The 10,899-nt window shown below is 42.2% G+C and overlaps 2 protein-coding genes across 3 annotated transcripts; both read right to left on the bottom strand.

Moving 5' to 3' along the window:
* Window positions 1-478: 478 nt before the first annotated feature.
* LOC114844282 (zinc finger protein 345-like) lies at window positions 479-5,239 on the bottom strand. 2 transcript variants are annotated; one of them, XM_029131513.3, is made up of 7 exons: window positions 4,858-5,239; window positions 3,943-4,145; window positions 3,756-3,848; window positions 3,403-3,498; window positions 3,118-3,228; window positions 2,888-3,017; window positions 479-2,800 (listed from the first exon to the last, which is right to left on the bottom strand). In XM_029131513.3, exons 1-7 carry the CDS (start codon window positions 4,868-4,870, stop codon window positions 927-929), a joined length of 2,520 nt encoding a protein of 839 aa, XP_028987346.1. In that variant the 5' UTR covers window positions 4,871-5,239; the 3' UTR covers window positions 479-926. The 2 variants fall into 2 exon arrangements, with proteins under 2 accessions (XP_028987346.1, XP_028987347.1); XM_029131514.3 differs by lacking the exon at window positions 4,858-5,239 and adding an exon at window positions 4,258-4,783.
* Window positions 5,240-5,378: 139 nt separating this feature from the next.
* Window positions 5,379-8,924, bottom strand: LOC114844283 (zinc finger protein ZFMSA12A-like). Its single transcript, XM_029131515.3, has 7 exons — window positions 8,768-8,924; window positions 8,144-8,346; window positions 7,983-8,066; window positions 7,791-7,883; window positions 7,601-7,711; window positions 7,358-7,490; window positions 5,379-6,909 (listed from the first exon to the last, which is right to left on the bottom strand). The coding sequence occupies exons 1-7, from the start codon at window positions 8,769-8,771 to the stop codon at window positions 5,543-5,545; spliced, it is 1,995 nt and encodes a 664-aa protein (XP_028987348.1). The 5' UTR covers window positions 8,772-8,924; the 3' UTR covers window positions 5,379-5,542.
* Between the last annotated feature and the right edge of the window lie 1,975 nt (window positions 8,925-10,899).

Here is a 10,899-nt window from a genome sequence, read left to right as displayed (position 1 = left end):
TCTGCTTGTTGTGCTTTCCACCACTTGAGAAGCCTGTCAAAACACCAGGGCACTGCAGTATCAACACTCCACCACACTTAATGATAGGAAATGTCCGAGATTGACTTCCGCTACTTTGATCCCATCATCAGTCTCTAGGGTGCTCAAACATCTTTTGGCATTTTTTGTATTCTCTTTTCTGTTTTGCAGCAAAAACATCTATTTGTTTACTTGAAAAACTCAAGCAAGCAGTAATTCAGCACATTAAACAGTTCATGTATCCTACAATTAGTTTCTATTCCTACAGTTTATTAGAACCAGTAACTGAAAATCATGTTTACTTGTTAATAAGTCACCTACTGCCATCTAGTGAAACTTCTCCTGATGGGATTTAATGGGCTACTATTTTATAAGGTTCTACTGATGTGTTCTAAAAATCTTAAACCTTACATTGTGTAAGAAAGTCACCCTGTCTAAATAAATACTGAATCAATGAGAACAAGGTGTAACAAGGTCATTTAATCTGCAAACCACAGTGGGAATTTTAAAAAAAGGGCCAGAGGAATAAAGTTCTGCTGAAACAAATGGCATTGATAGTTCAACTTTGCACCCTCGTGTTTGTCTTTCAGTATATTTACAGTGACGAGTTTCACTTAATTTACATTTGAGTCCTTGAGCATATATTCCCACTAATGTGTTATCCACCACCTCACACTGACTTTTACATCCAAATGTATTCATGCATTAGAAACTGGTGTAAGAAAAGAAAAGCCAGATGAGAAAAACCATCTGTGTTGATTGTCACAATGACTGATGGATGTTGGAACTACACCAACTTTACATAAACACAGCTAAAATAGTAACCATACTGCATAATGAGTATTCCTTCATGTATTGCTGGGTCTACTGGTCCAGTGTTCGTAATCAGAATTTGCTCAAGTTTCCTTTCAGTTGATGTTGGAGTGGCTCTTCAGGTGCCTCCTCAGGTGGTTCAGACAGGTGTAGGTCTTGGGACAGATCTGGCAGTGGTATGGTCTCACTCCTGAGTGGTTCAGCATGTGTTGCTTCAGCACGCTACCGTCAGAGAAAGCTTTCCCGCACTGAGAGCATACGTATGGCCGCTCCCCGGTGTGTACACGCATGTGAACCGTGACCTTGTGGGCCATCGTGAAGCCCTTGCCACACACGGTGCACTTGAACGGCCTCTCCCCTGTGTGGGTGAGCCTGTGGGTGCGCATCGCCCCCATCTGGGAGAAGGCCTTGCCACAGTCCGGGCAAACATGAGGCTTCTCGCCCGTGTGCACCCGGGTGTGACTCCTTAGGCCTCCTGCGGTGGAGAAACACTGTGAGCAGTGGGTGCACTGATAAGGCCGCTCCCCCGTGTGAGTGCGCATGTGCTGCTTTAAATCGTACCGGTTTCTGAAACCACGGCCGCAGACGAGGCAGCTTTCTGGCCTGTCATCGTTGTGCCGCAGCTCGTGATTCGCCAGGCATTTCTCTGACAGGAAGCACTTGCCGCATTCCTGACACTGGTAGGGTTTCTCATGGTCCACACGCTGGTGGTACTTCAGCTCGCTGATACCGGGGAAGGTCTCGTCACAGTATCTGCATCTGAAGCGATGGTTGGGGCTGTAGGGAAGCTGATGGTCACTCATTTGATGGTTCCTCAGCAGGTGAGCCATCTTAAAGGCCTTTCCACAATGTGAACACTCGTATTTTGTCAGCAGCTGCACACACTGATGTCTGACTCGTTCATGCATAGACCTGAACTGACATCCGCACTTGGTGCAGATATGGGCAGCGTTCTTACACTTCCTCTTCCTGTGCCCTGAAAGGTGAGCTTCCGTGCGGAACGCTTTTCCACACTGGGAGCATTTGTAGGGCTTCACTGCAGTGTGGAACCTCTGGTGTTCGAGAAATTCAAAGCGATACTTGAAGCTCCTTCCACACAGTGGACAGTTGTGGGTGACTCGCCCTCGTGAGTAGACCGCTTTCACAGAGGTCTTCCTGCAGGACAGAGCTGCTGAGGTCCGATGAGTGGAGCCGCTTCTTTTATGTTTACCTCCACTCATTAACTTAGTGGACTGAATTTCACCAACCTCTTCGTGTCGCTGCTGGTGTTTGGTCAGACACTTGGAGGAGATGAAGCTCTTTCCACATTTCTTACACTGATAAGGCTTATCATGGTCCATCTGCTGATGATACTTTAGGTCACCAATGCCTGAAAACCCCACACCGCAGTGGCTGCACTTGAAAAGTCGACTTTGAACGTGACTCAGCATGTGTTCCTTTAGGCTGCTAGATTTCTGGAAATTCTTTCCACAGTGTCCGCAGTCGTAGTTACGGCCACGCTTTGGACAATGGTGCCTGAATTTGTCCAGTGAGGTTGGAAAACTGTTGCCACATTTAATACACAGATATGCAGCATTTTTGCATTTTCGTAGCCTGTGGCCAGCAAGCAGAGTGGCTGTTCTGAAGGCCCGACCACACTCAGAGCAGTTGTACGGCTGCAGCCCGCTGTGCACTCTCTGGTGCTCGATGAGGACTGAGTGATGCTTGAAGCCTTTGCCACACTCTGGGCATTTATGCATTCCTGACTGTTGTCGCCGTCGAGGAGATGATGCTAAATCAGTCCTTTTTGGGGATTCAGGAAAGTCAGTTGATGTGGAGGGATTTGTGGACAGTTCCTCATCAAACATGACAATCTGGGGAACATCGTTATTGTCATCCTCGCAGGCACTTGGATGGGAGGTGATGGCCACTTCCAGGGATGGAGGGAGAGAGAGAGAAGGGATGAGAAGATCATCTGACTGGAACGGTGCTGCAAGTAAAATGAGGAAAATGTATCAAAACAGTTACCTTATTATTCAAATAAAACACTGGTGGTTATTAAATAATCTGCACACACCAATGCTACTCTTTGCCAGCTTTCCATGGCACTGTTTGCTTTGGAGAAGAAATTTAAGATCATCTCCATTGGAGACACACTGCATGTATTCCTCCAGGACAGATGGAGCAGCACTGATCCAGGAGGCAGTCTAGTCAAAAAAGGCCCAGAACAAGAAAGTGTTTAAACTTATGAGCTGCAGTTGTTTACATTCATTAGGCTGATTCAGTATTTGGCTATTCCTTACGTACTTGTTTAAAATCTGGTATTGGAAGCAGCTCCTCCAGTCTGGTAAAGAATTCACAAACCAGAGTCTCTAGTGCTGTGTCGAAGTCAGGACCATACTCAACAGGAAACACATTCTGTTAGATGAGAAGAAACAGTTTGAGATGTTCAGAGCAAGGCAGCAGCAGACAGACAACAGTCCTAGTTACTATTTTTACATTAAAATGGGGAAATATGCAGAAATGTAACATTTTAACGTTCTGTTTCACTGCATTTAAGGGATCAAGTTGTGAGAGTAGTGAGATTTCAACCTTGAGGAAATGTTCTCTGCCATCAGTGTCTTCAATGAGGCCTTGCACCAGTTTCATGAAGTTTGCCTCTGGAGCTTCAATTACAGGATCGTTTGTCTGGAAAACAAGACACCAGTTAGATTACTTTAGCACACTTTCCTTATCGTGACTGTGTGTAACTAAAAATCCCAAATATACTATCAGATAATCCTGACTGCTTTTAAACAAGGGTAAATTATTGTTAAATTTCATCTTGGTTTCACATTTAGTCTGATAATTATTCTATCTTTTTTTAACTCATTTCAGGTACAGATTATATGTATATTTTGATTAGTGAAGCAACAATTTCAGTTCTACAATCCATCACCACTCACCTCCTCCATGCAAGAAGTACGAATTCGGTTAAGGTGCGTCTCAACAGCCTTCAGGTCTTCAGGGTGTTCTGAACGCAGCAGTTCTAGTGTTGTCTGGAGGAGAAAATTGGTATTTTTATTATCCGTGTTTCCATCACACACACTTTTACAGCTGTCTATGTTGACAGACACCCCTTCAATCACGTACCCTGGCTCTCAGGCCCAGTGAGAGCAGCCTGCCCTCTCTTTTGCTCATCAGTTCGGGAACTGCATCTGTTACCATGGACACAAACTCTTCCAGTTTCCCATAGTGCTTTATGTTCCGCTGCTGTACCACTTCCCACATCACAGCTGACATCAGTCGTAGTGGGGGGACCAGAAGGGCCAGCGAGGACAGGGGGACACTGAACTCTTTAAAAAGCAGAAAATATCAAGTTTGATTATACAGTTGATCATGTTGAGCTTCAGCAGTTGATAAAGGTGTTAAGTTTTTGAAAAGGCTTGGTTAAATTCTATGATTTACCATTTAACGTATTTTAGGGTAAACGTCTTGCTGTAACAAGGCAGCAGGTGGTAACAGTCCGTGTTCTGTTGCAATCACAGGTATCCAACCCAGAGCTGTGATGCACTAGCACAGTGCTGGTCACTGTTTAGCTGTTCGTTTATCCAGCGCTTAGCTAGCTAGAGCTGCTCAGTCCATGAGTCTGCCCCTTACGAGAGAGCATTCACGTTGCTAAAACAAACATGTTTTTACCAGCGAGACAGCAAAGTGGACACAGTGACTACCGATAAGCATGTCCAAATATCGAAAGCTAGCCTTTAATGTTGCCTATTGTCAGTTCAAAACATTGTAAAGTTGCGTTTCACAAATTCAACTGACCTTCTTTTACAGTAAAAATTACGACGGTTATTGTTTATACACATAGAAATACATTAGCGTTAGCATCTAGGCCCCTAGTGTTGCTCGGTAAAACCGGCACTTTATAGAGCGAAAGAAGTCTTGTTCCAGGGATTAGTCGAGGCCTGTTGAGCCGCGGCTAATCCTTAGCTTGTAGCCTTGTGGCGAACAGCATACAAAGCGAAACGTTCATTGTTTGATCAAGCTTCACGAGCCAATACATACCCATGTCATTCATATTGGAATTCTTTAATGGCGACGAAAGGACAAATCATTACAATGGGATGAGGTTCATGGTTTCTGTTAGCGTGCGGGCTAACTGCATATGCGCTTCAGGTACCAACTTCTTCCTGAAACACGTTGTTCACTGTGAGGAACGTTGGCACAGTCAATGTACGTTTGCAAAGGGGGCGTTTGTTTTGCTGTAAGAGGCAACCAGGATAAGAAGCACCGCCTCCCCGGACAGTCACAAAATATAATTTTAGTCCCTGCAGTTGAAATTTATAGGTAGAATTTTTATATCCACTCCAACTAATAGACATTTTAAATTAAAAACGAACTTAGAAAAAAACAATAGGTTACTTTGCCTGTTTACTTTAGGGCACACACTTAATGCACTGATATAGTGCCATAAAAAATCTGTTAATTTTTACATTGAACAAATTAAACGTGGTAATGGAAGGTAAAGGGTTAAACAACGAGGTAAAAAGCAATAATTGTTGCCTGACAGTAGAAAAAGGCACAAATTAACACAGAAGGAAGAGGTTTTAATGGGCATTCTTAAAAAAAAAAAAAAATTATGTAACATTGTGGCAGGTCCAAAAACAGCTGAACCTAAACCATTAAAGAGGTTACAATCAAAGCAAACAGTCATGAACAGTGAAGGATAAGGCCAAACCTAAACATGGCATCATGCAGGTGAGGTGTGGACTTCACTGTGTGTTTTTAAATGTCTCTTTAGATGATTGAGGCATGTGTAAGTCTTCGCACACAGCTGGCAAGCGTATGGTCGGACGCCCGTGTGGTTCATCATATGCTTCTTCAGATCCCAGCCCCGTGAGAAACCTTTTCCACACTCTGTACAGACATGAGGCCGCTCCCCAGTGTGCACGCGCATGTGAAGAGTCACTTTACCCGACATGTTGAATCCTCTCCCACATACAGTGCATTTGTACGGTTTTTCCCCTGTGTGTGTGCGTCTGTGTATCTGCAGCTCACCAGCTGAAATATAAGCCTTGCCACAGTCAGAACATAGATATGGTTTCTCTCCTGTGTGAATTCTTATGTGTACGTTCAGGTTTCCTGACACAGAGAAGCGTTTTCCGCAGTACGTGCACTGAAAAGGCTTCTCACCCGTGTGGCTGCGCATGTGAAGATTCAGCTCGTGTTTGTTCTTGAAAGCTTTGCCACAGCACATGCAGATCTGTGTTTTCTTTTGTCTGTGTCGCAGCTCATGGGCTGTCAGACAAGCAGCGGAGCTGAAGGATTTTCCACACTGCATGCACTGATTGGACAGCTCGGGAGGGTGCGTCCTCTGATGAGTTCTCAGCTCACTCATACTTGGGTACACTTCCCCACATTGTCTGCAGGTAAAGATTCGGCTCTGGCTGTGATTTAACTCGTGTTTTCTCAGCAAATACATTTTCTTAAAGTTTTTTCCACACTGGGAACAGTCAAACCTTTGAGCACTATGAACACACCTGTGTCTAAGTTTGTCCTTCATCGACTGAAAGCTATTTCCACATTTGATGCATATATATGCTGCATTTGTGCACTGGTTTCTTCTGTGAGTGGACATGTCTGATGTTCTCCTGAAGGCTTTTCCACACTGAGAACACTTGTAAGGGTTTTCTCCAGTGTGCAGCCTTTGGTGTTCCAGAAGTTCGTAACGGTATATGAAGCACTTCCCGCACTGAGTGCATTTGTGGGCAACTCTGTGCCGAGGGGGGGCAATCCTAGAGCTGGACAATACAGCACTCTCAGCAGATGTAGGCGGAGCTGAAGCTTGGTCATCATTCTCCTCCACAATGTGAACATCTGGAATGCTGTCGGTGCATTTCTCTCCTGTTGTTTGATGAGGACTGCTATCTGCTTCCTCCTCAGATGGCCAGCTTGAATCCCGGTTCTCCAAATCTCTGGGGCCCCGATGAGCTAATAATGCTTCAGATTCACTTACATTTACATAAGTCTGTGTGTCACATTGAACATCCTGGTGCTTGGCGTCTCTTAATGAAGAGGGGTGAGACAATGATGAAAAAAGCTGCTGCTCCGAGGGAACTGTTTAAAGACAGAAATTAGAAAAGTAAGGACGTCACTTACAATCTGTTTTACAATTTAAAGGTCTAAGGGGTTGGTAATATGACAGCATTATTATTATTATTATTATTATTATAGAAACTGTTTAAACTGAAAGTGTGCACTTACAGTACAAGTGTTAAATAGTATTAATATTAATAACTTGTACAGCTGAACCATTTAAACACACAATAAGACATTCAAAATGCCTGCTTTGTTCGCCCTTGGAGATCAGACCCACATATACTAAATTTACAATAATGTTTCAGTTAAAAGGACTTAATAAATCCTCATTTAATTAACGAGAAGCAGAAATCATTTGTCCTATTTGCTTGATTACTAACCAACTCAGTTAACTGACTACAATAATTGTTTAGCACTCATCACATGCACATCAAACCTTGCCGGTGTCCATTGCAGAGAGACTCACCAGTGGAGTCCATCTCAACCTTTTTATCTTGGTGCATGTTGCTTCTGAGCAATATTTTGAAGTCATCACTCTTGTTTACACATTGTGTGTACTCTTCTAGGATAGATGGGGTGTCACTGATCCACCCTGCAGTCTGAATTAAACAAAAGCAACAACCGTTTTTGATTGACTTCACCGTTAAAAGTATCTATGGAGCTGAATCCTTATATGCAGGTTTTACAGCAAAAATGAAAAACGCTGCACCTGTTTAAAGTTGGGTATAAGCACTAGCTCTTCCAGTCGGTTGAAAAACTCACAAACCAGTGTCTCCAGTGCTGCATCAAAGTCAGGACCATAGTCCACAGGAAACACATTCTGTCAGGTAGATGACTTGAGTCAGCTGTTGAATGTTGACTATCATAAAGTTAACAGTTAGGCAAAAGCAGTGCCACACCTTGAGGAAGTGGTCTCTCTCTTTTGGATCTTCCAGAAGTCCATGAACAAGTCTCACAAAGTTGGCTTCAAGTGCTTCATTGTCTGGCTGAAGCTGGAGAGTAAATATGCATATATGTGTAAAATATGAAGAATCATTTCTATATGATTTATAAACTCCTATTTAATGATTATGAATAAAATTGTCCCTCACCTGGTTTGAGTGGGATGATAGGAAGCTCTCCAACTTTGTTTTGAGATGCTCTGACTGGTCGGAGCATAACATCTGTAAAGTCATCTGGAAAAGACATAGAGACTATAAAAACAGTTTTAGCTCAATATCTGCCAGTGTTGTGGTACACCTGTTGGTCTTACCTTTGCTCTTAAGCCTAGAGTGAGTAATCCCATCTGTCTACTGTTAAATATGCCGGGGATGGCTTCAGCCACCAAAGACACAAACTCCTCTACTTTCCCATAATGCGTGATGTTCCTCTGATGAACCACCTTCCACATCACAGCAGACATAACCCGCAGAGGTGGAGCCAGGAGCTTCATCGTAGACAAGGGCAGTACATCCTCTGCAAGGGGAAGAGCAGCATCATAGGTAATGCAAGGCTATGTCTACCTCGGTTAATAAAAGTTAACTGAGAAGTTAAAAAATAGGACCAGTTTGCTCACAATTAGGTCAATTCATTTCTTTAAGGTTTAATTTAATACAAACTTGTAACTTGTAAGAAACTTGTAACAAACACTGTTAAGAGACAGTGGTTTAATGTACAGTGTTACATGGGTAAAAAAAAACACAATTGTCTTTTTTTTATTAGCCAAAATAAAAAGATGGTAGCACAAATTGTAGTTAAATTCTCCTTCAACGCAATAATACATGTAGGACCGTTCCCAACTCATCCTTGTTTCCAGTTTCATGAAGAAGTCAGCGTTAGCAGACATGCTAACAACATCAAAACTAACCGGCACGATGCTCGTAAAACATAACCTTACCCATATTATTCCCCCCGAAGAGATATGATAACTGAAGTAAAAGTGAGGGATAGCTGTTGGAAATAAAGCTCTGAATTGTCCTCTCCTTGCTGCCTTTATGATATTTACAGCAACATGAACACCACTTCCTAATGCTACTTCTTCGTGTAAAATATTTAGGTTGGCCGCGTTGCTTTACCGCCATCTATCGACCGCTGCAAGCAGCTGCGTTGTGGGTGCCGGGTTTATTTCGAGTTTGAGAACTACACTTTGCTGTAGACCTAATGTTACAACGTTTAGGCGGCACAGGCGTCATCACTAAAATAATGAAAGAACCTACTTTGGACTGGACCTTCTGTTGCCCCTTACAACCTCGAGCTGACACCTTACATTTTTAAAACTAAAGATGCATGAATCCGAGCGGTGGCAGTCAAGGATTTATAATTGCGATGGCTCACTAAGTGTTTATAAAGAACAGAGGAACCAGGGAGAAGTAATTAGATTGTGCTGCGTCAGGCCATCTGGGCAGTGTCACCCACCATGACTCGGTAAATCCCCTCTGTGTTCGGTGACAGAACGACCACATTTTGCCTAAAAGGCCATTTCTTCATCAGTTCTGCGTTTGGTTTCTCATATCTTACAGTAATGTTGATTAGTCACTGTTAAGAGCCATATACTGTAGATATATACAGGCAAAGTTAAAGACTATATACGCACAGACACAATTCCTGGTGCCAAGAGACAAGGACTTATTCATCACTGAAAGTCCTGAAATATAGCTTTCAAACAATGATGGCCAATATGGCAGAACTTAAAGCCACATTTCAACTTCTAACATTTTTCTGCTTGTAATTTGAAATCTCTCTCTCTGTCTTAACCTAAAGGTGAAGTCATAGAGGAAAAGTGGTGCCTGTTTGTTTGTGTGTGTGTGCCGGACAGACCAAAATTCCAACCACACTTTTACTACAGTCGGATGAGAAGACCCACAAATACATGAGGGAAAAGCACTCTCCAGACATTTATGAATATTTGGAAATAAAACCATTTTATATTTACTTAATGTTTGCTATTTATTTATTTGATGCACCACTTTATTATATGTACATTGAATTAAAGGTTTTTATATTATCTTAGAATGTAGACATCTTCTTCAGTTTAACAACTTTTAACTAATTTTCCAAAAGTCCTCTAACCTTTTGAAAATCGATCTTCATGACCTTAAACCAACTAATATTATTAAAGAAAACAAGACCATGCAAATCAGTTCTTATTTACCAGCATTTATCCAATTCACATCTAAAATAATTTATGATGAATTGCATTGACATTGCTGTTTTTTACTGTCTGCTGGTGCATTTTGTAATTAGACATAGTGCCTTTTTAATCTTTTTAAATATGTTTTCTCTCTCTGATGGGGCTTTAATCTCTGCCACATGTCCAAACGCCTAAAAATCAGATCAATTACCAAGTCACATTCAGTCAAGTCACATTTTCAGGCATTTCACACACACAAACACAAATTAAATTTAAATTCTTAATAAGCAGATGTCTATTATGAAGTTAGATGGCAAAATGATAGTGTGTGTGCTCTAGTTGTGTAATGCAGGTGACATTTGTACTGTATCTGTGTGTGTGTGTGTGTGTGTGTGTGTGTGTGTGTGTGTGTGTGTGTGTGTGTGTGTGTGTGTGTGTGTGTGTGTGTGTGTGTGTGTGATATATAGAGAGAGTGTGCGTGCATTTGCGTGTTTGTGAGTGTGTAATTAAAACAAGTGATTTTTTTACACACAGATTATCCCTCTATCCCAGCTGGTCAGAGTTGGATTTGACCACCCCGACAACCAGAGAGGAAATCTCTTTGGGGCTAAATCCAAATTGGCACCCTTGATGATTTTTTTTTCCAGACTGAAAATGAGGGAGTGTGCAACTCTAAACTTGATTTTCAACACATTAAAACATTTTTGTGATAAAAGCTTTTTATCACAGCAGCTTGCCTTATATGTATGTGTTCTGTGTGAATGCATGTGTGAGTCTCTGTGGCACACTAAAAAGTGGGTTAAATGAATAATGACTACTGATGCATACATTTAAACATTTACTGTAGGGTCTTATGTGATTGTACTGCTTTTGTGGAGCATTACGAATGAATGCAAGCT

Source organism: Betta splendens, chromosome 17 (assembly GCF_900634795.4).
Source record: "Betta splendens chromosome 17, fBetSpl5.4, whole genome shotgun sequence".
NCBI classification, from domain to species: Eukaryota; Metazoa; Chordata; class Actinopteri; order Anabantiformes; family Osphronemidae; genus Betta; species Betta splendens.
Note: the sequence above shows the minus strand (reverse complement) of the source record. Positions and strands in the feature narration are given on the sequence as shown.